The sequence below is a fragment of the Somniosus microcephalus genome, chromosome 13 (genome assembly GCF_052327205.1).
Source record: "Somniosus microcephalus isolate GS21.2 chromosome 13, FLI_Smic_1.0, whole genome shotgun sequence".
Classification (NCBI taxonomy): Eukaryota; Metazoa; Chordata; class Chondrichthyes; order Squaliformes; family Somniosidae; genus Somniosus; species Somniosus microcephalus.
In genome coordinates, this window is record NC_140999.1 from 157,565,023 (window position 1) to 157,592,314 (window position 27,292).

At 44.6% G+C, this 27,292-nt stretch overlaps 1 protein-coding gene across 3 annotated transcripts in view; it reads left to right on the forward strand.

Annotated features, from left to right (window-relative positions):
* The window catches only part of LOC147108701 (uridine-cytidine kinase-like 1), a 378,363-nt gene that overhangs the window by 284,936 nt on the left and 66,135 nt on the right, over nt 1-27,292 (forward strand). For 2 of the 3 annotated variants that reach the window (XM_086005435.1, XM_086005436.1), the window contains exons 2-4: nt 20,831-21,024; nt 25,075-25,181; nt 25,707-25,877. In XM_086005435.1, the coding sequence (XP_085861561.1) occupies nt 20,831-21,024; nt 25,075-25,181; nt 25,707-25,877 (472 nt within the window). Of the gene's footprint in view, nt 1-4,221; nt 4,262-20,830; nt 21,025-25,074; nt 25,182-25,706; nt 25,878-27,292 lie in introns of all 3 variants that reach the window. The other variant, XM_086005437.1, reaches the window with a different exon arrangement.

A 27,292-nucleotide genomic window follows, 5' to 3' on the forward strand; every position in this document is an offset into this window, starting at 1 on the left:
CATCTGGGGATTTGTGCCAAAATTGGGAGAACTGTCCCACAGACTAGTCAAGCAACCAGCCTGACATAGTCATACTCACAGAATCATACCTTTCAGCCAACGTCCAAGGCTCCTCCATTACCATCCCTGGATATGTCCTGTGCCATTGGCAGGACAGACCCACCAGAGTTGGCGGCATAGTAGTATACAGTCAGGAGGGAGTGGCCCTGGGAATCCTCAACATTGATTCCAGACCCAATGAAGTCTCATGAATTCAGGTGAAGCATGGGCAAGGAAACCTCCTGCTGATTACCGCCTACTGCCCTCCCTCAGCTGATGAATCAGTGCTCCTCCATGTTGAACACCACTTGGAAGAAGCACTGAGGGTAGCAAGGGCACAGAATGTACTCTGGGTAGGGGACTTCAATGTCCACCATCAAGAGTGGCTCGGTAGCACCACTACTGACTGAGCTGGTTGAGTCCTGAAGGACATAGCAGCCAGACTGGGTCTGCGCCAGGTGGTGAGTGAACCAACACGAGGGAAAAACCTACTTGACCTCGTCCTCACCAATCTACCTGTCGCAGATACATCTGTCCATGGCAGTATTGGTAGCAGTAACCACCGCACAGTCCTTGTGGAAATGAAGTCCTGTCTTCACACTGAAGACACCCTCCATCGTGTTGTGTGGCACTACTACCGTGCTAAATTGGATAGATTCAGAACAGATCCAGCAGCTCAAAACTGGGCACCTGTGAGGCGCTGTGGGCCATCAGCAGCAGAATTGTATTCCATCACAATCTGTAACCCCATGGCCCGGCATATCCCTCACTCTACCGTTACCATTGTTGGTGAAAAATAGATTCACTCGAGTCTGTCTTAAAGTAAAAGTACACAGTTTATTAACAGAACGTTCTGGGAGAAGAACCATAGACCCCGCGGTCTAGTGATAAGCTTCTCACCGTTCAGTGGTATCGAAACTTCTTTTATACAGGCAAAACATTACACACAAATATGTTCACCTAATCATGTTCCCCCAGCAACAATTCTCTTGTCCTCATCCAATCACGTTCCCCCAGCAACAAGGTATGGAAACTTCTTTTATACATTATAGCAAAATATTACACACAGGTGTCTTCAACCAATCACACTCCCCCAGCAACAACTCCCCAGTCCTCACAGGAATGATATGGAACCTTCTAGAACTTTGGGCGGTTTTTAATAGTTAATTACAAAATGGGCAGTTTTGCAGCTACCAATTACTGTAACTCATCAATACACACAATTTTGATTCATCTACTTTGCATTATAGAATAGTAGAATTACATTAATACATCCAAAGGGCTTCCAGCAAATAGTTTGCAGAAGGCTGCACCACTGAATAATTGTGAAATATTTAGTGTTTCCCACATTCAATAACTGTTCAACAATAATTTCAAGCACAATGGTTTTAATGGGAGCAGACACAAACAGTTAATTCCTGCCCCGTCTTAAGCTGAGTTTGTTTTGTCTTGTGCCATTGTTTCTTATTTACAAGTTCACTTCTTACAATACATTCTTTAACTCTTTATGTTGCTGCTTTATTAAGCTATATAATTTTCACCCTAACACCATCAAGCCAGGGGACCAATCATGGTTCAGTGAGTGTAGCAGAGCATGCCAGGAGCAGCAACAGGCATACCTTAAAATGAGGTGCCAACCTGGGGAAGCTGCAACACAGGACTACATGCATGCAAAACAGCGGCAGCAGCATGCTATAGACAGAGCTAAGTGAACCCACAACCAACGGATCAGATCAAAGCTCTGCAGTCCTGCCACATCCACTCGTGAATGGTGGTGGACAATTAAACAACTAACAGGAGGAGGAGACTCCATGAACATCCCCATATTCAATGATGGCAGTGCCCAGCATGCAAGTGCAAAAGACAAGGCTGAAGCATTTGCAACCATCTTCAACCATAAGTGCCGAGTGGATGACTCACCTCGACCTCCTCCTGAGGTCCCCACCATCACAGAAGCCAGTCTTCAGCCAATTCGATTCACATGATATCAAGAAACGGCTGAACACACTGGATACAGCAAAGGCTATTGGCCCTGACAATATCCAGGCTGTCGTTCTGAAGACTGATGCTCCAGAACTAGCCGCGTCTCTAGCCAAGCTGTTTCAGTACAGCTACAACACTGGCATCTACCCGACAATGTGGAAAACTGCCCAGTTATGTCCTGTCCATAAAAAGCAGGACAAATCCAATCCGGCCAATTACTGTCCCATCAGTCTACTCTCAGTGATGGCTGGTGTTGTTGACAGTGCTATCAAGCAGCATTTACTCACCAATAACCTGCTCACTGATGCTCAGTTTGGGTTTGCCAGCACCACTCGGCTCCAGACCTCACTACAGCCTTGGTCCAAACATGAGGTGAGAGTGACTTTCCTTGACATCAAGGCAGCATTTGACTGAGTGTGGCATCAAGGAGCCCTAGTAAAATTGCAGTCAATGGGAATCGGGGGGAAAACTCTCCACTGGCTAGAGCCTAGCACAAAGGAAGATGGTTGTGGTTGCTGGAGGCCAATCATCTCAGCCCCAGGACATCGCTGCAGAAGTTCCTCAGGGCAGTATCCTAGGACCAACCATCTTCAGCTGCTTCATCAATGACCTTCCCTTCAACATAAGGTCAGAAGTGGGATTGCTTGCTGATAATTGCAGTGTTCAGTTCCATTCGCAGATGTAGAAAGACCTGGAAGATATTCAGGCTTGAGCTGATGTGTGGCACGAATGTTACTTGCAACTCAAGTGCCAGGCAATGGCCATCTCCAACAAGAGAGCGTCTAACCACCGCCCCTTGACATTCAACAGCATTACCATCACTGAATCCCCCAACATCAACTTCCTGGTGGGTCACCATTGACCAGAAACTTAACTGGACCAGCCACATAAATACTGTGGCTACAAGAGCAGGTCAGAGGCTAGGTATTCTGCAGCGAGTGTCTCACCTCCTGACTCCCCAAAGCCTTTCCACCATCTACAAGGCACAGGTCAGGAGTGTGATGGAATATTCTCCACTTGCCTGGATGAGTGCAGCTCCAACAACACTCAAGAAGCTCAACACCATCCAGGACAAAGCAGCCCGCTTAATTGGCACAAATAAAAAAAAAACTCTGGAAGTGCAATGGGAGCTGCTGCCTTCGCCTGTTTGTTTCCTCTTCATTGTGTCTGGGGGATGCCAATTTCCTCAGCTGCAGTGAAGAGTCACTAGGAAGTTATGAGGTGAGAAATAATTTATCCCATCAGACCTGCCATTTAAGGCCATCATCCATATCCTGTACATTGAGAAATGTTAAGTAAGATCAGTGATCTCTGCTAATCCTTTCTGGTTCTGGTTATACTGGGTGGCAGTTCCACAGTGTTGGGGGTGTGTGGTGGGGGCGGGCGGGGTGGGTGGGTTGCGGAGGGAGGAAACTACAGCTCCACTGCATACCAGAGTCTGAAGCTGCTGTGATTGTGTGCAGGTGGCATTCCCTCTCCTCTCCTCTCATCCCTTAGGGGTGTCTCCACCACAACACAGATGAATTCAGGTACAATATATGAAGTCACAGCACAACATTCTATCTCTTTATGGTTGTAATGTGCTGTGCCACTTTGTAGCTCCTGCACAGACAAATTTAAAATGCATTTTTCATATCCTTGGAAACAGTTTGAGTGAGTAGGCAGGGAGATCTGGTAGGGGTGGTACAGAGGGACAAATGGGAGGAGGAGGGATTATTTAGCTGGTGTATATGTGATTAGGGTCACCAGTTCACTGTCATTTTATATAGGTAATATATAAATCAGACTCACACACAATATCTTCCTATAATGAAGATCTAATTTATATCAATGCCAACTTGGAAATTATTTGATAAGTATTTAGAAGAGTAAGGAGATGAATCCCAAAATAACTATCTTTTTGCTCTCTAAATGGGGTATCTGTCCAGTAATTTGCATATATCTAAAGTTACTGCTATTAACAGATCTTAGGCCGCGATTTTGCCAGCGGTCAGAGGGATTGGTTTGGAGGCGGGTCAGAGGTTAAAGTCATTTTGATTGACAGCAGTTTCCGAACCCGCCATCATCCGCCTCCAAACAACCTTCTAAGTGTCGGGTCCCCGATTTGCGATTGGACCCGACACCTAGCGGCAGGAAACGGATTGAAGGCAATTAACTGCCTATTAACAGGTACATTCAGGGTCTTTTTCGATTTTCCAGCTTCTTGTTCGGGTTTTACGATGTCCGGACAACACGCCAGGTAAGTGTGGCGTGAACACCAGCGAGCTGCAGACTTCAGAGCTGCAAGCGCAGAGTAAAAGCTGTAGTCTTAAATCTAGTCATTTAGAAATCTCTAAGCTTGGTGATTGAGTCATTTGGGGGGCAGATTCTGTTTTATTCTGTAAGTCTGTGTTGGGCACTATAGATGCACTGTAACCAGCATTGCTGGATTTTAAAGACACACTTACCCTGAACTGTACCACCTCAAGTTGTCACCACAACAATGCCAAACCTTGGTTCAACATAAATTTATTACAAACATTGCTATGAACAAAAACTTTTCGAATAATTATATCATACCACCCAAGTGAGAATCCTTGTGATAACTAACGTGACATCTTTGTCTTACGCGTGCTTCTACATTATGAGACCCCTGTGGCTTCAGCAGATGTGGAGGCAGCCTGCTCACTTCCCTGCTGGTCCTGCTTAGACGCCTTTGGCGGCCGTCCTCTGGTTTTGGGAGCCTTCGAGGGCCCTGCCAAAGTCTGCTCCTCCTGCGGCTGTGCAGGGGCAGACTCGGCCATTCCTGGTGCCTCAGGCAGATGGGGCTCTGACCAGGGGTTCGGCAGTGGCAAGGGAGTGTGAGCGCTTGGAGCGGAGCCCCCACTTCCTTGTGCTCGTACATCACCGTCCCTCTCATGTGTCACCCGCACTTCATCGCTAGCAAGTTGCTGGAGAGCACCTTGCTGCACATCGATGGGGCCATGTGGACCCATCACTGTACTGACATTCCTCATGACAAGGACGTCCATGAACCTCTGGTTTCTCTCCTAAATAGATGCCCATCTATCCTCCATGGATGTCCATCTATTTAGAAGTGTTACCATGTTCTCCTGAGTCTGTCGATTTATGTGCTCCATGGAGGTTGCCATCCTTTCCATTGCAGCACATGTATTGCCCATAGCGTTCACTATGGCATTGCTCATGCTTAGCTTGGACTCCTCCATTCTCTGCACACTTGCAGTTACCATGGAAAAAACCCACTCAGAGCCTCCTGCACTTTTTCCTGAAGCTCCAGCATGGTTCTCCTTCTGGATGGCCCCAGAGGCTCAACGTCTACATGCAGCTGAGCAGAGCTTGGAGAGCCCAGTGTCCTCCGATGAGGACTCTCCACTGCTGTCTCTGCCTCCAACATCTGCTTCTGCTCACCTGTGAGCTGTTATACACCAGGTGACAACACTACTCGCACAAAACCCACTGAGGTGTGCGTCTCTGCGCTGGTGCTGGGTGTGCTGAGTGCTGGTGACGCTGCTCCCTCAGAGGCTGGTGGCTTCTCTGAGGAGAGCTCCTGTACAGTGGGGAGCGGGGCTCTCGGTGGTCCTGTGGGGGAGTAAATGTATGCTTTAGACAAGTGAAATGTAGGTTGCACATACATGCCATTGTGCAGATGCTCAGTACTCATTCTCTATGAACATCATATCCCATTTTAGTCATTCATGGTTGCTAAATCAGAGGGTTGGAAATCAATTCTCTCACCAGCTTGCTGTTCTATGCCCGTCTCTCCATCCTCCACTGCCAACTCCTCTGCATCACCAGCAATCTCCAGGGCTGCCTCCTCAGCAGTTGTAAGGTGAGCCAGGGATGGTGGTCCTCCTCCTTTCCTCCCCCTCTCCCTTTTATTGTGGGCTCTCTTCTGTAGTGAGGGACACAAGTGGAGTTTGAGAGAAACTGATGGAGTGAGTATTAAGAATGCATGACATAGATGTTTAGAGGCAGACTGTGAAGGAGTGAGGTGCACTAACCATCTTCCCTCCCTGTGCATTTTAAGTTGTAGGCATTGCATAAGGGTGTGAGTGTTGCATATCAAGATGGGGAAGTGATTCTGTACAGAGAAAGCGAGGGATGGGTGAGGGTGCAAGGGATGTTCGAGTGAGTTGGGATGTGCAGGGGAAGGTTCCCAATGCAGATTGATAGGGATGATAAGAGATGGAAGGCAGATTGAAGGTAAGTGTGATGTTATACTCACTTTAGCTGATCTCAACAGAGCATTAAACCTTTTTTGACACTGAACCCATGTGCGTCTGCACACAGACCTCAAACTCACCTCCTCAGCAATTTGCAGCCAAGCTGCCTTGGTTTGCTGAGGAGACCACCTCCTTCCGTTTCCAGGGAAGAGGACCTCCTGATGTCCTCTAACTCCCTCCACAAGAGCATGGAGGGAGCTCTCATTGAACCTGGATGCAGCCTTAGTTTTTGGACAGATTTGTGTGCACCTTTGGAAGTGGCTTAGTGAGTTGCAGTGAATTGTGAGACATAGCAGTACCACCCCCCCCCAAACCCCCACAATGGTGATGAGTGTGAAAGGAATGGCTTGGGCATTGTAGAAACATATAGGGCCAGAAATTAGGATCGGGGGCTTGCCGCACGTGCAAGCCCCCGATGTGCACTCACCCTGCGCGCCGACATCTGAAGCCCGGGCCTGCTTGCATTTCCTGTCACAGGCCCGGTTCAGATGTCGGCGCGATGTGCTTACCTGATCCAGCGGCGTAGTTAGTGCGATGTGCCGGCTGGGATCAGGTGAGCACTGTGCAGCCAATCAGGGGAGGGGAAACTCATTCATGAGTTTGACAGTAAAGACTGTCAAACTCATGAAAAGTATGGGCGCCCAAAAGACTAGTTTAACTTTAATTAAAATTTTAAAAAAACATCCCAATAATTAAATAAACTATAAATAACTAAAAAAAACTATATAAAACAATCAGTAAAATTTTTGAAAAAAATAATTTTTTACAAAATCGGGTCTAAAAATAAACTTACCTTACTGTAAAGTCCTTATAAACAATGAATCTGTGGAAAAAATGTAATAATTTTAAATAATAGACCACTTACCTTCAAGAATCCACTCCTTACGCCTCCTTTTTTCATTTCTAAAAAGTTCAGGCCCTTTCACACACGCAAACCTGTCAAAAAGAAGGAAGTTCAATGCGTGCGCGCAGAGTCCTGCGCGCACGCGTTGGACCTCTTAACCCCTTGGTTCGATGGAGAGGAAATGCCGGTTTCCCGCGCATGCACTGTGCATGCTGAAATCCGGCACTTCCAACGGGCCCACGCGTGAGTACACCGTCCGTACTCACGCGTTGGGACCGGAATTACTGGCCCAATGAAACATAGAAGATAAGAGCAGGAGTAGGCCATTCGGTCCCTCGAACCTGCTCCGTCATTCAATGCGATCATGGCTGATCATCCAAATTCAGTACCCTGTCCCTGCTTTCTCCCCATATCCCTTGATCCCTTTAGCCTTAAGAAATATATCCAACTCCTTCTTGAATATATTTAATGAATTGGCCTCCACTGCCTTCTGTGGTAGAGAATTCCACAGGTTCACCACTCTCTAGGTGAAGAAATTCCTCCTCATCTCAGTCCTAAATGGCTTACCCCTTATCCTTAGACTGTGACCCCTGATTCTGGACATCCCCGCCATCGGGAACAGCCTTCCTGCATCTAGTCTGTCTAGTCCTGTTAGAATTTTATAAGTTTCAATGAGATGCTCTATGGTGTTGGTGTGGGGTGGTGCCAACCTGGCTCATCATGTGGCAGCCAGGGTGTACAGCATCAAGTGAAGTATATCTGGCCATGGTGAGGCCATCCCAGGCCTCCCGGGCAGCAATGTGGTCAGGTGCTGATGCTCTGTGTCTTTTGCAGCATCAGGTGATTGCAGAGAAGGTTGGTAGTGTTGTTGGTGCTGCTGGTGTGCCTGGTGCTGCTGGTGTTGGGACTGATCATGGTGGGATTCTGAGGACCAAGGTGAGAGAGTATAAAGGGCACCCATGCTGATGGAATAGATGGCAGGTGAAGTAGAGATAACAGAAGCGATCTGCCAATGGTGACTGAGGCAATGAGGTCAGACTGGATGTAGACTTGTGTAAAGACTTGCAGTTTGGTGAACCTGTTGTGGAAATGCAGTGAGGAAGAGTGTGTGGCTGAGGGAAGATACCTCTGTAACGTGGGAGCTTTTACTGTACATTTGAAGCTGTCAACTCAACAGCTGATTCAATGGCCATTGACCTCCCACCTCAGATTTACAGACGTGGTCCACGATCAGTGTCGACCCCATGGGCGAGCTGTCAAATGCAGAAGGTGAGCTGAAATTCATTCTTAAGTGGCTCTACAGAAGCCACTAATTACCTGAATTGGGTCCCCCGCTGTGAACCTGCCGCTGCGTGTCGGGTCTGCTCAGTGCTGACAAACCCGACATCAGGGAAAGGTGCGTGGCGACGGGTTCACAGCGGGGTCCCGTCCCGCTGGGGAGAAAAAAAAATTCCCACCCAACCCGCCACCTGTCATACCCACTGACCCCCTCACAAAATCCAGCCCTTTGACAATTGATCGACATTCACCTCCCAAGCATTTTCCCTGCTATTAAAACCCAATTGATCAGTCTATAACTTTCAGGGTCACCTCTCTGCCCCTGCATAGAATTTACTGTTCTATTAGTCAGCTTCCAGTATGTTTGCTGGTTGTAAAAAGATAGAGGCCTAGAAATTGAGTTTGCGCTGCGCCAGGGCTTTAGCGCCGGAAGTTAGCGCCGGCGCTAAGTCCCTTTGCGCGCGCCAAAAATTCAGTAGCGCCGCGCCCAAACGGCTGCCAGCGCTACTGAAGGGTTTTAGCGCCTGAAAACTGGCGCAACGCGCCGCATTGCGGCGCTATTCCGGCGCTGCGGCGCCCGCTGCGGTGCCCGCTGCGGTGCGGCAGGCTCGGGAAGTGCAGGCCTCCTCCTTCCGTTAAGGAGGAGCTGCCTGCACCCGGCTGCGGCCCGTGCAAATCTCTTCAAAAATGAGCCCGGCACCTCGGACAAGTGCCGGGCTTGCATCTGTTCCGGGGGGGGGGGGGGAGAAGTCCGGGGAGGGAGCTGCGGGCAGGTGGGCGGCGGGAAAGTGGCCGGCCGCCGCGCCTCCTTAAAGCGCCGGCGCAGACTCCGGCAACACTCGTTTGCCGGAGTCTTAGTTGCGGCTGCCACTGGCGAGGCGGCCGCAACTGAATTTCGGCTTGGGGCTGGGTTACCACGGCAACCGGGACGCTGCGCACACCGATGACGTCATCGGTGCCGGCGCAGCGCTACCGGTCTACCGCCGCGGAAGGGCCCCAGGCAATTTAGGAACCGGCGCCAATTGCAGCGCTAGGCCCTCTAGCGCCGCAAAATCGGTGCTAAGGGCACTGAATTTCTAGGCCAGATTGTATGGGAATATTCAGTCTCATAAAATCATTTTGTTCCCATCTTTATTGCTTCTAGGGCAGGGGTGTTCAAGCTAAAGCCCAGGGGCCACATGCAGCCCTGAATCATGGCAGTCTAGCCCTCGAAGTTCAGGCAGGTTCAATGCTATTGGTATTTTTATTCCTAATTTGCTCGTTTGTCCTGTTTGAATTTTGTAGGTCTGGCAGGTTGGAAAGGGCTGTTTTTAATGCTGTTGGATCATTGGTGGATAAATCCTAAATCAGGACACCTAGAACTGCCAGTATCAGCAATGTGAGGTATATGGAAATTAATGGGAACATGGATTTAAACTTTGTATGTGGTCCATAAAGACAAAAGCTTGGACACCCTTGTTCCAATGCCTGGTTCTTAGCCAACAAGTCTAGTGCTCCTGTCTAACTCTTTGGACGCGTGACTAAAATACTAAATTGCAGAAAAGATAATTAATTTAATTATTCAAAGTGCAAAACTACAGCTAATCTTATCATACCATTAAAACACATTGCTGCTTTGTATAAGATGCTTTGATAGCAAGGTGGGGGAGCTAGGGGCAGAGGCATTGGAATCTAGGTGCAGGTTAAGGTTGTTCAAGCCGAATCTGAATATGCAGATTTTACTGACCATTAAGAAGTGTGTGGATTGGTGTAACACTGAGATGCTGGAGGATTCAAAATACCTGTTCACAACCAGTGCTGAATTACTGCTGAAAACTTTTTTTCCAGAAATAGTGTCGGAAATTAAATTAAACTTCCATTAAAAATAGAGCGAACCTAGATGAAGGGTGAATTTACTGTACGTGTGCAAACTAACATTAATTTCTCTAAGTATGTTGTGATTTCCTCATTTAGGTCGTTTCTGATTTAATGATTGAGTTTATTTTTGCATTTTGGTGAGCAAATCACAGTTTCTCCCAAAAACTCATGATTTAAAAAAAAGTCTTAACATTCCAATGCTTTAATAAAAATGGCTAGTTAATCTAAAGTACAATGTCTGCAACAGACATTTAAATTCTTGCCTTATCTTTGTTGGAAAACATAATCAAAATAATTCAACAGATAGTAATTGAAAAATGAGTAAACGTGTTACAGTACTAAAAAAACTCCTGCACGTCCATAGCACAGTACAAGGTACAGTACACTGTAGGAAATTCCGCAGGGTTAATCATTTCCTTGAGAGTACTTGATTTTCTCCTCAGACCTGACACTCTGTTTTTACTACAATTGATGCATTTAATCATGTTATTGTGAAATATACTAATTTTATTGATGTTTACATTTTCTTTGTTTAAAACTTTGGCGATAATTTTAACCTAATCCGCCTGGCGAAAAAACGGACGGGATCGGTATGGCATCCCGTTTTGTGCCCCTGCCTGATTTTACTTCCATTGAAATGTCTGCAGAATCATATGGTTTATTCATTCACTGGCTGGTAAAATTAAAATACTGTATCATGAAGCAATAAAATGTAATGAAGTTCTGACATTTATCTGACCAATAATTCTAATGGTCGGAAAACCATGTGCCAGCATTTCAGATGTGCGTTGCCAGTGGGTGAAGCTTCCCAACAGCAGTGTGGACTCATTTATCCCTCGTCACTCATAGTAATCCTACCTAAGTATTGCGTTGAGCACGTGAATGACCTTTAGCTGATTGAACTGTTCAGAAGTGTTAGGCTACTTAACGCTTAGGGCAGCTAAGTGCAAGTTATTATTTTTCTGAATGGAAAGAAAGTTCAATCCAGAGAAATTGAGCAATGATTGCAGCTGTTGAATTTTGATGTGCTTCCCATTGTTGTCCAGTTTGCAGCTTGCAAGATAGTCAACATTGAAGCTTTGACTATAAAAGTACCTGGCTTTCATTGACAAACACAGCTGTAGAATGCACTTCGTTTACACAGATCGTGTGTGAATTTGCAATGCTATTTAACCTCCTGATCCAACCATGTTTATCATGCTGACTGCTGCAATCTATTTTTATCACATATGGTTGACATAGTATTACATAGTATTTCCAGCAGGGAAATAGGCCATTCGGCCCAACAGGCCCATGCTAGTGTTTATGCTCCACACGAGCCTCCTCCCACCCTAATTCATATGGCCTCATCAACTTATCCATCTATTCCTTTCTCCCTCATGTATTTATTCAGCTTCCCCTTAAATGTATCTATGCTAGTCGCCTCAACTACTCCTTGTGCTGGCGAGTTCTATATTCTAACCACTCTCTGGGTAAAGAAGTTTTTCCTGAATTCCCTATTGGATTTATTAGTGACTATCTTATATTTATAGCTCCCAGTTTTGGTCTCCCCATAAGTAGAAACATCTTCTCCAAGTCTACCCTATCAAACCCTTTAAGAATCTTAAAGTCTTCTATCAGGCCTCCCCTCAGCCTTTTTTCTAGAGAAAAGAGCCCCAACCTGTTCAGCCTTTGCTACTAAGTATATCCTTTCAGTTCTGGTATCATCCTTGTGAATCCCTTTTTGCACCTTTTCTAGTGCTTCAGTGTTCTTTTTGTAATATGGAGACCAGAACTGTTCACAGTACTCCAAGTGTTGTCTAACTAAGGTTCGATACAAGTTTAACATAACCTCTCTGCTTTTCAGTTCTATCCCTCTAGAAATAAACCTCAGTGCCTTGTTTGCTTTTTTATGGCCTTATTAACCTATGTCGCCACTTTTAGTGGTTTGTGTATCTTTACACCTAGATCCCTCTGCTCCTCTACTTTAATTTAGACACTTATTTTCTAAGGAGTATGTGGCCTCCTTATTCTTCCTACCAAAATGAACCACCTCACACTTATCTATATTGAAGTTCATTTGCCAATTAAACGCCCATTCTGCAAGTTTATTGATGTCTTCCTGTACTTTGTTGCTATCTACCTCTGTATTAACTACAACCCTAAATTTGGTGTCATCTGCAAATTTTGAAATGGTACTTCCGATTCCAGAGTCCAAATCGTTTATGTAAGTAGTGAGCAACCGTGGTCCCAGCACCGATCCCGGTGGAACACCATTTCCCACCTTCCACCAGTCTGAGTAACTACCTTCTGTTTTCGGTTTTGTAGTCAGCTTGCTATCCATTCTGCTACTTGACCCCTGACTCCATGGCCGGAATTTTGCCGGAGCTCAGGGGGCGGGTTTGGAGGTGGGACATCCGGCAAAATCGCAAAGATTGACAGTGGGTCGGAAACCCACTGTGAACCCGCCTCCAATCAATCTTCCCAAGTGTCAGGTCCCCGATTTGCACTTGGACCCGACACCTAGCGGCGGGAAGAGGATTATAGCCACTTGACTGCTTGTTAACAGGCAGTTAACAGGCTTTTTCCAATTTTGACACTTCTACTGCAGGCTTCCCAACATCCGAACACCATGCCAGGTAAGTGTGGTGTGTTTTGAGTCTGCTGTAGTGTTTTTGCATTGATGACAGCTGCAGAAGTGGTGTGAAGGATCCAATGGTGCACTGCTGAGTTTCAGAGGTAAGAAAATGTCGGGAAATTCATTTTTAATGCACTTAGGCCTAGAAATTGAGTTTGCGCTGCGCCAGGGCTTTAGCGCTGGAAGTTAGCGCCGGCGCTAAGTCCCTTTGCGCGCGCCAAAAATTCAGTAGCGCCGTGCCCAAACGGCTGCCGGCGCTACTGAAGGGTTTTAGCGCCTGAAAACTGGCGCAACGCACCGCATTGCGGCGCTATTCCGGCGCTGCGGCGCCCGCTGCGGTGCGGCAGGCTCGGGAAGTGCAGGCCTCCTCCTTCCGTTAAGGAGGAGCTGCCTGCACCCGGCCGCGGCCCGCGCAAATCTCTTCAAAAATGAGCCCGGCACCTCGGACAAGTGCCGGGCTTGCATCTGTTCCGGGCGGGGGGGGGGGGGGGGGAAGTCCGGGGAGGGAGCTGCGGGCAGGCGGCCGGCGGGAAAGCGGCCGGCCGCCGCGGGGCCTTTAATGCGCCGGCGCAAACACATGTTGGACTCTGTTGCCAGAGTCTTAGTTGCGGCTGCCACGGGCGAGGCGGCCGCAACTGAATTTCGGCGCTGGGGCCCGTCGGCATGGCAACCGGGACGCTGCGCACACCGATGACGTCATCGGTGCCGGCGCAGCGCTACCGGTGCAACGCCGCTTTAGGGCCCCAGGGAATTTTTGAACTGGCCATAACTCTGGCGCTAGTCCCTCTAGCGCCTCAAAAGCGGCGCTAAGGCTAGTGAATTTCTAGGCCTTAGACTTTTCTGTAGGTAACAAGTTTAGAATTGCATGTGTAGTCCCACCTCATTGGGAGAACCTCTCTCACCAGTGACATCGCTTCTGTAACCTCACCTGCAGCTGCCATCTGTTCTAGCCTAAGGAGGGAGTCACTGGGGAGTCTGGGTGCAAGAACTCACCTGTGAACAGTCATTGTCAGTGTGTGCAGCACCTCAATGCTGTCAAACACTGAAAAATCAACTGTCAAAAAAAATTGTGCGTGGTCCCTTTAAGAAAGCCAGCCGATGACGCATCATCAAATGATGTCATCTGACACCGGCTTCCTCTTAATTGGCCGGCAAACCCGCAGGGCGGACTTAACAAGGCCAATCAACGTAAAATCACGTCTGTGGGCCGGATGTAGTTGGGGGCGGGACTGGAACCCGGAAGACAGCTGACCCGCTCCCAAGCCGACGCGAAGCACAAAATCGCAGCCCACATGTTCTGACCTCAGTCATGATAAGTCTACTATGCAGTACCTTATCAAAGGCCTTTTAAAAATCCAAATATTTTGGATTTAAGGAGAGCCAGCATGGATTTGTTGAAAGCAAATCGTGTCTGACTAACTTGATTGAATTATTTGAGATAACAGAGAAGGTTGATCAAGATAGTGCAGTAGATGTATATATGGACTTTCAGAGGGCATTTGACAAAGTGCCACACAGAAGGCTTTTTAAGAAGATGAAAGCCCTTGGAATTAAGGGGAAATTGGCCCAGTGACGTGAAGCAAAGGGTGGTGGTGGATGGATGTTTTTCAGACTGGGAGGTGATTTGCAGTGGTGTTCTCCAAGGGTCAGTTTTGGGTCCACCACTTTGAAATTGTTATAAAGACCTAGACTCGAGAGTAGTGAGCAGCATTATAAAGTTTGCAGATGATACGAAACTTGGCAAAGTAGTAGATCATGGTGAGGATAGTTATAGGCTTCAGGATGACATAGACAAGATGGTGAAATGGGCAAAAGCATGGCAGATGGAGTTCAATGTGGAGAAGTATGATATGCACTTTGGGAGGACTAATATGGAAAGACAGTATACTATAAATGGCACGATTTTGAAAAGTGTAAATGAGCAGAGACATCTTGGGTATCCATATACACACATAGAAATATAGAAGATAGGAGCAGGAGTAGGCCATTCGGCCCCTCGAGCCTGCTCCGCCATTCAATGAGATCATGGCTGATCATCCAAATTCAGTACCCTAACTCCTTCTTGAATATATTTAATAAATTGGCCTCCACTGCCTTCTGTGGTAGAGAATTCCACAGGTTCACCACTCTCTGGGTGAAGAAATTCCTCCTCATCTCTGTCCTAAATGGCTTACCCCTTATCCACATCCTTGGTGGCAGGGCAAGTTGATAAGGTGGTTAAAAAAGCTTATGGGTTACTTGGGTTTCTAAATAGAGGAATAGAATATAAAAGCAAAGAGATCATGCTAGAACTTTATAAATCACTGGTTAGGCCTCAGCTGGTGTGTTGTGGATAATTCTGGGCACCACACTTCAGGAAAGATGTAACGGCATTAGAAAGGTACAGAGGAGGTTTACCAGGATGTTATCAGTTTGAGGAGAGGTTGGAAAAGCTAGGACTGTTCTCCTTGGAATAGAGAAGGTTAAGAGGTGACCTAATAGAGATTTTCAAGCTGTGGAAAGGTTTTGATAGAGTAAATAGGGGGAAAAATATTCCCTCTAGCAAGTGGGTCAATAACTAGAGGTCATAGAGTCAAAATCATTGGAAATAGATCTAGAGGGGAGATGTGGAGACATTTTTTCACTGAGTTGTCAGGATCTGGAACACTCTGCCTGAAAAGGTGGTGGAAGCTGATTCCATAAATAATTTTAAAAGGGAGTTGGGCAGGTACTTGAGGATGAGGAACTTACAGGGTTACGGACAAAAAGCAAGGATGTGGGACTAAGCACAACTGCTCTTTCAAAGAGCCCGCACAGACACGACAGACCAAATGGCCTCGTTCTGTGCCTTTAAGTATTTCTGATTCTATGGTTCTATATTACATATACTGCATTACCCTTATCTACCCTTTCTGTTACTTCTTCAAAGAATTCAAGGTTAGCCAAGCATGACCACCTTCCCTTTTGAAATCTGTGCTGACTACTCTTTATTATATTTTCAGTTTCTAGATGTTTTTCTATTATATCTTTGAGTAAGGATTCCATTATCTTTCCTACCACCGATGTTAAGCTAATTGGTCTATAGTTCCCTGGACTTGTTCCGTCTCCTTTTTTAAATATAGTAATCACATTAGCTGTCTGCCAGTCCTCTGGCACTATTCCCTTTTCTGATGAATTTTTATATACATGTAATAATGCCTCTGCTAGCTCTTCCCTAACGTCTTTTATTATGTGTGGATGCAGTCCATCCAGACCAGGGGTTTTATCCTCTCTAAGTTTGATTAGTTTATCATTTATCTCCCCCCTTTCTATCTTAAATGTCTTTATATCTTTTTTGATCTCTTCTTCTAATGTAATGTCCACCATGTTAGTCTTCCTGGTAAATACTGTGGCAAATAAATATTTAATATTTCTACAATTTCACTGTCACTGCTTTTGAATTTATCATGTGTATCCCTTAGTGGCCCTATCCCTACCCTGATTTTTCTTTTGTAATATATCTGTAGAATACTTTACTAATTTCATAGTTTCTCTTTGCCTTCCTGATTGTTTCTTTGACTTCTTTCCTAATCTTTTCATATTCCCTTTTGTCATCCTCTCCGTTTTTGTCTGTGTACTTAGTGTGTGCCTTTTTCTTTAGTTTCAATCTTGCCCTTATTTTTTTATTCATCCATGGTGTGCCATTATTGGCTAGTTTGTTCTTGCTTTTTAGTGGGATATATTTTTCCTAGACTCTCTTGATCACTATTTTAAATGTTTCCCACTGCAATTCTATTTCTTTGTTTGTCAGTAAATTTTTCCAGTTTACTTTCCCTAGTTCCATTGTCACCTCCTTAAAAATAAGCTCTTTTCCAATGTATTACTTTGATCTTTGTCTTATGTATGTCCTTCTCAATCTTTCTCTTAAACCTTATTATGTTATGATCGCTATTGCCTAGATGTTCCTCTACGCTTACTTCTCATATCTGCTCTGGTTCATTTTCTATTACTAGATCCAACAATGATTCCTCTCTTGTTGGGCTTTTTACATACTGGGTAAGAAAGGAGTCCTGCACACATTGTAAAAACTCCATTCCCTGTACCCCTTTTGCTGCCTCTTCTTGGCAGGTTATTTGGGGGTAGTTAAAATCTCCCATGATTATTATTCTATGTCCTTTACTCATTTAACATATTTGCTTACATATTTCTTCTTCCACCTTCTTTCCACTATTAGCATGTTAGCATGATCAATCCCTTCTTATCTTTTATTTCAATCCATATGGATTGTGTTTCTAACCTTCTGTTAGTGATGTCCCTCTTTTCTACTGCCATTATGTTATCTTTAATTAGTACAGCTACCCACACCTTTTTCTTTCCCTATCCTTTCTGATTATGTCATAACTTGCAATATTTAGTTGCCAGTCCTGTTCTTTATGTAGCCATGTTTTAGTTATTCCTACTACACCTGGTTTCTCACTGGATTATTGCCTCCAGTTCCCCCATTGGAATATGGAGTGCGGCTCTGAGTATTGCAGCCAGAAGCTGCTGTGTAATATAGCTGTTATAGAAAAAGAAAAACTAGCATTTATATAGCACTTTTCACAACCTCAGGACCCCACAAAGTGCTTTACAGCCAAATGAAGTACATTCTGAAGGACTCAATGCTACTTAACGCTCAGGGAGCCTAAGTGCAAGTTATTCTTTTTCTGAATGGAAAGAAAATTTAATCTACAGAAATTAAACAAACTTTTGACGGTACTTTAATTTTTTTTATTAAGATGAACAAAGTTGTACATACATTTTATGAAATCACTGTACAGTTTAATTATATAGTATTACTGTTTGACATGGGCAGGAGTGATCTTGCAGCTAGTAATGGCAGATGCACTAGTAGTGACAGGTGTACTAGCTTATGAGTTGTGGGGGGAGAGGGGGCCATCTTCTGTAAATAGGCCCAGAAGGCACATGCCTGAAACTACAGGAACTGAGAGTGCAGCCATATTCTCTGTGAGCTCTGAGCTGCTGTTGGAATAACTGACTGCAGAGGCAGGCATTACTTTTATGATTAGATGAGTATTATAATTTCCACTGTAACTCCTACACGTCTACTGTTGTTGTGTTTCTGCTTTAAAGTATTTACTTTACAAGTCCCCAGAGTGCAGGGTCCATGAGAAAATCGCAACCTGTCTGCTACTTTTATCTGATTTATTTATTTTTCTGTACTTGTTGAATTAATAGAATGTATTTCTGTTGCTGTATTCTAATAAGAAGCATCTTCTGCAGTAATGGCAATGTTTCCTTGGATGGCTTAGGTTTTTCAGAAGTTACGGCAGAGGGTCCATGGAATTACATCAATATTTGCAAGAGTATCCTTGGCACGATCTCAAGATTTGTGGAGGAGATCTAGGAATGTGTTAATACTTTCAAGGGGTCTTAAGAAGTGTATCACATTTTGAAAGGGGTCCTCCACATAAAAGTTAGAAAATTATACATTTAAAGGGCATTATCATGATGCAGAAATGTTTTGTTAAACTTTTTTTGTGTTTTTGTTTATCAAACACAGGACACTGTGTCAATTTGTGTTGAAATGCATCGTTGTATCTCAAATAGGTTTTGTCACATTTTGTGATTATAAGTGCTTTTTGACAACACGGATGTTATTTATGCCATAGCTCATGATGCATGATGCAGTGATCGAAGGGAACAGATTAGTCTAATGCAGTGTTTATCTGTTGACAGAACATTTCTGTTGTCCTAATGGGGTCTAAAAATACAGTATGTAAGGCAGGATGGGACTGTTGTACAAGACAAGAGTGTTATGCCATGTAATGCAGAATAGAGTAGAATTTACAGTCTCCAAGGCTGGAGCAGAACAGGGACTGGGGATTGAAAAATGTGGTTGTACAACTGGATCTGTACACTTAGAATAGAAGAATCATAGGGGTCAAAGATTGGCTGTGCCCCGCGAGGCTGCCGCGGGCAATGTGAGCGCCAGCCTCGTGGGTCGCGAACCGGGCCAACCTCCACTCGCGGGGCGGTATTTAAAGCCGAGGTGCGGCTATGACCGGCACCGCCATTTTCTTCTTTTGGCCGACCTCCAGGTTGGCCCTTTGTGGTGGCCCTTGGCATGGTCTGTGGCCGCCATCGTGCAGCCCGGCACTGCGTCTTGGTGCCGGGCTGCGGCCATGGCACCATGCCGCCCTGGTGGCCTAGAGTGGGCCATTGGAGGCCCTGCAGTGCTCGCAGCGTCCCTCCCCTTTAACGAAAGGGGAGGGGCAGTGAAACGCGTCAGCGCTATGCGGGAGCGGCTGCGTAGCGCTCCTGCGTTCAAGCACTTTGCGCCCCCAACACCGCCCTGAGAGGAAGTGGAACGCCCAAGATAGTGCACCACTTCCTCTCTGGGGCGGTAAGCTGAATTTAGCGGCTGGGGCGGTACTTCCACGCCAGGCGCTAAATATCCGCCGCTAGTTCGGTTATCGCCCCCAAATAGGGCGTAACCGAATTTCGCGCCCATAGAATCTTACAGCACAGAAGGGCGCCGTTCGACTGTCGTGCCTGTGCGGGATCTTTGAAAGAGCTTTCCAATTAAGTCCCACACCCAGCTTTTTCTCTGCCTCCTATCCCTTAGCCAAATATGTACCCAAGTGCAATTTTGTGGCAAGCATCTTAGGCTACATTTAAGTGTTTGCGCCAAAAATTAGCTATAGTTCCTATTAATAGAATCATGAAATTCACAGCATAGCAGCCATTCTTTCCATTGTACCTCTACTGGTGCTATCCACTCCCATTTCTCTGCTCTTTCCCTATACACTTTTTCATTCATATCGAATTCTCTTTTATAGACTCTGTATCGACAGCTACTTGTGATGAACCATTCCATGTTCTAGTAACCCTCTGTGTGGAAAAAATGTGCCTAATTTTCCATTTCATTCTTCTGGCGATATATTTAAGTTTATGACCCACTGTTACCAAAACTATATTTGCCTGCCTGTCAAAGTGCCGCGTCCTCTAGGTAGCCCACTCCTGTCAACTCTCTCACTATTTTCTCCCGAGTTGCTCGCAACAGTGCCTGGAAGATTAATCTGTGATTCCAGGAGACTCCCGAACAATGGGGGAAGGTTGGTAACCCTAGAACCACACCAAATAGAATTATCTGTGGGACAACAGGAGGTGTTTAAATGGCAGAAGTGTTTGGACGTTGGACTATGATGGCACAGTTAAGTACAAGAGGGATGAGCTTCAATAGGCCCAATAGCCTTTTGCTGTTCCTGTTTGAAACACTATGGCCTAGAAATTAGGTTTGCCTCCGCCAGGGCTTTTGCGCCCGAAATTTTGCGCCCGCGATAATTGCTGCTGCGCCCGCCAAAAATTCAGCTGCCCCGCGCCCAGACGGCTGCGGGCGCTAATGGAGGGTTTCAGCGCCTCGCTATGGGCGCTGAATGCAGGTTTGCGGCGCTAATCCCCCGCTGCGGCAGCCGATGCGGTGCGGCAGGCTGGGGTACTGCAGGCCTCCTCCTTCTGTTAAGGAGGAGCTGCCTGCAGCCGACCGCTGACCGGTCGATTCGCCCGACAGATGAGCCCGGCACCTCGGAGAAGTGCCGGGCTCGCGGGCCACACACATCAGTGCCGCGGGGGGGTGGTGGAGGAGTCCGGGGAGGGAGGTGCGGGCAGGCGGCCGCCGGGAAAGCGGCCGGCCGCCGCTCCACCTTAATGCGCCGGCGCTACGTGCTGCAACATCCCATTGAACAATCGTTGGTTGCGGCTGCCACGGGTGAGGCGGCCGCAACTGAATTTGGGCGTCCGGCCGCGTTACCACGGCAACCGGGACGCTGCGCACACCGATGACGTCATCGGTGCCGGCGCAGCGCTACCGGCTAATGCCGATGGTAGGGCCCAACGCAATTTCGATCGCGGCTATAATTCCAGCGCAAGGCCCTCTAACGCCTCTAATTGGGCGCTAACCCCACTGAATTTCTAGGCCTATGGATATTAACTATGGGAATAACTAACACAACTCTGTTCTTTTTACAGTGGCAGCAGTGAAGAGGCATTAGATAGATTATTACCCCCGGTGACTAATACTTTGTCACCACGAAAGCGAACCACAAACCAGTGCAAATCCGAGCCACCACTGTTAAGAACAAGCAAACGAACAATTTACACTGCAGGGCGGCCTCCATGGTACAATGAGCATGGAACACAGTCCAAAGAAGCATTTGTTATTGGTAAGGAATACATGTGTGTGTGTGTGTGACCTTACAGAATTGAGCTTACAATCTGATAATATTTATGATTGAAAACTTTTTGCAAAGTCGTCATTTATCCTGCCGCACCCTTCTTGAATACTATGTATAAACCTCATGATTGTAGATTTAAACCTGATAACTACCACAGAATAAAAAACAATTTCCAAACCTCGGTGAAAAGCTGGAAACAATATCCTTATACTGCAGTTCTGGCCTGGTGCACATAGTCTTTCATTTTATGCAGCGAGCACTTTAGAAGTAATTTCATAATGTGTATTTCGTGTGGAGTCTTGTCAACCGGGAGCGTATATTGAAAAATTGCAGAGGCAATTTTTTTCCCATCCATTTTGACTGGAAAATCAGGAATGCACCCAGTTTCCTGATGGGCACTCCCTGTGTGTAAGGCCCCAACACAAGAGCATGCATTTGGAAAAGTGTCCCTTTTGTCTTCTCTGCATAATGACAGGCAACATTGGTGTAGAGAATACCTCCAGTCACCTGAGTCATATACAGACAGCTGACTGAGCATCCAGGGGAAGGTGGTGCTTAGGATCGAGCTAATGATGTATCAACAACTCCTTTGGAATTCTATTGTGTAAACACTTCTTTACACAAAGTTTTTTATTTCTTCCCAAATTGTTTTTCTGACTAATTCCAAAGAAAAAAAGCATCTGTTTGCAGCTGAGTCACCTGATTGTTTTGACTTGAATTCAGAAAATATAAATGTAATTAAAATCGGAAGGCTTAAGTTTCAGCAATGCAATCTATATTTGTCATTTTTAATATCAGTTAAATTGTCCAGGACAATGGGGTGGAGGGGGGGCGGGGGGAAATGACAAGGTGATTTTAAGTATTCAATTTCATCAATAACATTGTGATGAAGCCATGAGTCCCTTTCTAAGAAAGGGAATGCAGGGAATAATTCTTATGTCTCATTAATGTGTCTCCAAACACTTTCTATTGGATATTCACCAAACTTCAAATTTAATTATTTATTTCCTCTCATCAGACCCTTGCTTCATTCAGAAAATGGGCAGATGTAAAATTATAATACTTTCAAACAGGAACCTGCTATCCTAAGCCAGCAACCAGTGAGAGATCTAGACTTAATTTGGTCTCAGATCAAGTAGATTGTATTCAGGGCTATAAAGTAACCTGTTCTGACCCATTAGTTGAACACTAGCATCAGTTCCATAGACTTTGATTCATGAAATATCTACTGCAACTCTAGCCAAAAAGCAAAAATGCTTTTGTAGTTGGGCACGATCTGGTAACCAAAAGAATGGTAAAGGCCAGCTCCATGCCAAGTCCCAAAATTAAACATTTCCCAGAGTTGGACATTCAAGGTGAATTTCAAACCGTCTGATTTACATACCGGTTCAAAGAAATGGTGAAAGATAGTCAAGCTTGTTTGCAACATTAGGCCTAATCCCTCAGACCTTCCTTTTAGTTGGACAGAGCCAAGTCCTGAATTCTTCAAAAAAGATAGAATTGTTTAAAACCATACCATATTTGCAAAGATGTCTTGGGTATAGGTATCCAGAAGGTTTCAACTATCTTTTAAACTAATTCACTGAAGGCAGTGAAATGTGTTTCAAGAATTTTAAAATAAATTTTCTCTTCCCTTATTTGTTCAACTAGAACAAAAAAATCATGTATTGATTTCTTAATGGCTACATTTAGACTTCAGTCTTCCCCTTCTGACTCTCATAGATAGAAATGATCAAAATGGCAAACATGCATGTGTCATTTGTTAGTGATTCGGTTAGTGAGGGTAGCCCCATTAATAACATATCTAGGTGCTTTATTTTAAATGAAAAGCAGGAGCAAGCATATTTTTCTATATATTTAATGCACTAAAAATATGGGAGTCTATGCTTTTGATATTTATGACATCTGAAGAGAAAAATGGGCATTCTCCTATTTTTAAGAGAAATTTCACTTCCCTGCAGCTATTTTGGGAGCAAACGTTAGAAAGAAAATGAATATTGTATTTATATAGTGCCTTATGATGCCTTTCAGAAACATTCCAAAGTACTCCACAAACATTGAATTAATTTGAAGTGCAGTAACTGTGGTTATGCAAGTGAATGTGGAAGCCATTTTGTGCATAGCAAAATCCCGCAAACAGGTGGCGTCGATTGAGAGGAATGCTTTTAGTGGTGTTGGTTGAGAGAGGAATTATTTGCCAGGACACCAGGAGAACTCCCTGCTCTTCTTTGAGTAATGCCATGGGATCTTTAGCCAGAGGATACAAGCAGACTAGATCTCAGTTTAATATGTGGAAGGACAATACCTCTGACAATGCAGCACTCCCTCAGCACTACACTGGAGTATCAACCTAAATTATGTGCTCTATTCTGTGATGAGGCTTGAACCCCCAAACTTCTGGCTTTAAGGCAAGACTGTTACCAGCTAAGCCAAGCTGACATTAGTGCAATACAGTTTTACTGGCAGTAGAGTTTTTTTAACACGTTTTACATATGCTCTATAGTTATTATTGTAAATGCTATACATCTAAGAGTACATCTAAATGCTTAATCCTAATTACCTTACTCTTCCAAATTAAAATGAAACAAACATTTCTATTTTACTGACGAAGGGTCATCGTCCTGAAACGTTGGCCGCGATTTTGCCGGTGCTCAGAGGGTGGGTTTGGAGGTGGGGCAAAGGTTAAATTCAATTTGATTGATGGCGGGTTCTGATCACGCCGTCACCCCGCCTCCAAACAGCTTTCTCAAGTGTTGGGTCCCTGATTTGCGAATGGACCCGACACCTAGCGGCGGAAGCGGATTAAAGACAATTACCTGCCTATTAACAGGTACTTGTCAGTAGTTTTCAGCCTGATTTTAGATTTTCCCGCTGCTGGGTCGGATTCCCTGACGTCCAGACACCACGCCAGGTAAGTGTGTCGTGTTGTGAGTCTGCTGTAATGTTTGTGGAATGATGACAGCTGTAGAAGTGGTGGGAAGGATCAAATGTTGCACATGGTGAGTTTCAGAGCAAAGAAAATGTTGGTTACTGCATTTTTTAAACATTTACAGATTTCTTTAGCTTACCAGTTTTTAAATCTAACTATATGTCCAGTGCCACCTCACTGGGAGAACCTCTCTCACCAGTGACAGATCACTTCTGTCACCTCACCTGCAGCTGCCATCTATTCCAGCATATGGAGGGAGTTATTGGAGAGACTGGGTGCAAGAGTACACCTTTGTGCAGTGTCAGTGTTTTCAGCACCTCAATGCTGTCAAACACTGAGAAATCAACTGTCAAAATAAAATTGTGCATGGTCCCTTTAAGGAAACCGGCAGATGACGCGTCATCAAATGACGTCATCAGACCCGCTTCCTGTTAATTGGCCGGCAAGCCCACAAGGCGAGCTTAACAAGGTCAATCAAGGTAAAATCACGTCTGTGGAACGGATGTCGCTGGGGGGCAGGACTGGAAGCCGGAAACCAGCTGTCCCGCACCCAACCCGACACATATGACAAAATCACGGCTGTTAACTCTGTTTCTCTCTCCACGATGCTGCCTGACCCGTTGAGTGTTTCCAGCATTTTCTGTTACTTCTATTTTACTGTTGGCAATTCAAGCCCTTCAGCCATGCTGCATCAATCAAATATTTGGAAAAAGCCCCATCCCACATTGGTCATGCTGTGTGCTGTCCCACAGAGTGGTAGCATGTGGTAGGATGTAGACTCATGATTACATTTTCTAGATGGCAAATCCCAATCTCAGCGGTGCTGTAAGGAGAGGTGGAAAATGGAAGCCATGCATTCCCTGAAATGGACGAGGGAACAACCCAAGGGCAAGGAAATGTTCACTAACCTCTTAACCGTGGGATTTAGATGGGGATTTTCAGAGGCCTAGGAGTAAGTCACCAGCTCCTCCCTCAGCATTAGGAGCTGTTTACATCATAGAGGTCTCTTGCAGGAGAAGGGAAGGTTTGAAATGTGAACATTTTTAAAAGCAAAAGTCTTCCGTTACTGTTTCAGAAAACTGGCAGCTACATATTGTTACTTTTTTTAGGGTTGTGTGGTGGCAGTGCTTCAGGGAAAACTACAGTGGCCAGGAAGATAATAGAAGCTTTGGATGTTCCCTGGGTCGTGCTTCTGGCTGTGGACTCCTTTTACAAGGTGTGTTTGTTTTTGACTCATAAATTCTAGTTATTTAATCAGTGGCTATAGCAGATGCAAAAAGAGCCCACCTCCCTTTCATTGGTGCATCCGTGAGATTGTATTAGAACACTGAGAAGAGAGAAACCTTCCCAGACTATTTAAATTTCATATCCAGTAATGCAGTCTTCTTCAAACCCCCTTTTATTTATATCTGAATTAAATACTGCAATATAGGTTTTTTTCTGCAAATGACTTCTCTGCTGTATTCTGTTCTACTGTAAATCACAGTGAACCCATTAACAGTGCAGTAGTGATCACTAAAGGGCCGATTTTACAATGTAGTACACCCAGCACTGAGCTTCTTGCACTGGGAGCCCAAATTATAATAATATGCGAGAAGGTTAAATCAAGTAGGCCATGAAGCCGGCTGTTAACCTTTTTGCACAATATTCCAATTATTGCTTCTGCCTGTGCGTGCTACATCTATTCCTACAATTATTACTGTCAGGTGTGTAATGCTCAACATTTTTATTTTGCCCATAGGTACTCACTAAACAGCAGCAGGAGCAAGCTGCCAGCAATGACTATAATTTCGACCATCCGGATGCATTTGACTTTGATCTCCTTGTGTCCACTCTCAGGAAACTAAAACAAGGAAAAAGTGTAAAAATCCCTGTATATGATTTTACATCACACTGCAGGAAGAAGGAATGGGTAAGCTCAGTGCACAATGAAATAGGGGTTGCTATAAAGGAATGGATAAGGACAATTAAGAACTAAATGATGCAAAGCTTTTTTCATATTAATTAAGAAGTATATACATTTTGACACCTATATATTTGAATACAAAGGGAAGGAAATTATATTGAATTTCTACAAGAAATTTGCTAAGCCAGACCTGTAGTTTGCATGCTGTTCTAGGCTTCTTGTTATAGGAAAATATTATAGGAAAAGGATTAGCAAAGCTTCCCTAGAATGTAATCAGGAATGGGACCCTATAGTTACACAAACAATGTACTTTAAATTTGCTTGGACTTTAATAAATTTCAGAGTTCTCAGCAGTTCTTTTACTCTTCACACCGTATACTCTTTCTTCAATGTATAGACAACATGTGATTGATCTGCGTGAAAATTGAGACTTAAAATTGAGAGCTTAAAGGGGGAGTCCAATAGAAGTTTTCAAAATAATGAAGGGTTTTGAGAAGATAAATGTTGAAATGATGTTTCCATCGGTCGACTAATCAGTAACAAGGCTCATAGGCTCAGGATTATCACTAGAAGAATGAAGGGGGAAATTAGAATTTATTTTTACATAGAGGGTTATTGGAACATTTAATTCTTTGCCATAAGTGACTATTGAGGTAGACTCAATAATATAATTTAAAAGGGAATTGGATAAATATTTGTAAAGAGAATATAAAGAAATACAGGGAAAAAGAAGGGAAAATGGATTAGAGCAGATAGCTCCATTTGAAGAGTTAGTACCAGCACAGGCATTATGGGATGAATGGCCTCCTATGGTGTAATTTCTCTGTATGATTTTGTTTTCTGATTTTAATCTATGTTTGATGTAATATATCTAGAATGAACAATAATATTATGTTGTGAAAAAAACCAGCAAAACATAATTTTCTTGGTTGGATTTTGCAATTTGAAGTCCTGGGATATGCTTCACTATCATTAACTTTCCCAGATGGTTAGTTCTATTTTGTAAAACATTGCAGAAGCCATTTTGAGATCCTCCATTATTGTCCGCCTTAACACGATTGAATTAGAAAGTTAATTAGTTTCCTTCTCTCTGCGCTGTGCTAAAGGTATGCTGTAAAATCAATGAAAAGTGTACATGAAGCATTAACTCCTGCAGTATTCTTTATGAAGAAATGTTTTGAAAATTAGCTTAAAAATGTGACTAAGATCAGAGTATTTTAGTTCAGTTACAGTGTGACTGTAGCTAAAGTAATATACAATGGATGGCTCTGACACACCAACTTTTTATGTTAGAGTGAAGGAAATAGGCTCTGAAATTGTGCAATGGGATGCTAGTGAAGGAGCGCTTCATGCGTTTGTCTAAATTTCTACTATTTTAGTCGAATTGTTATCCCATTTAAAAGAAATTGGGTAAAACCTCT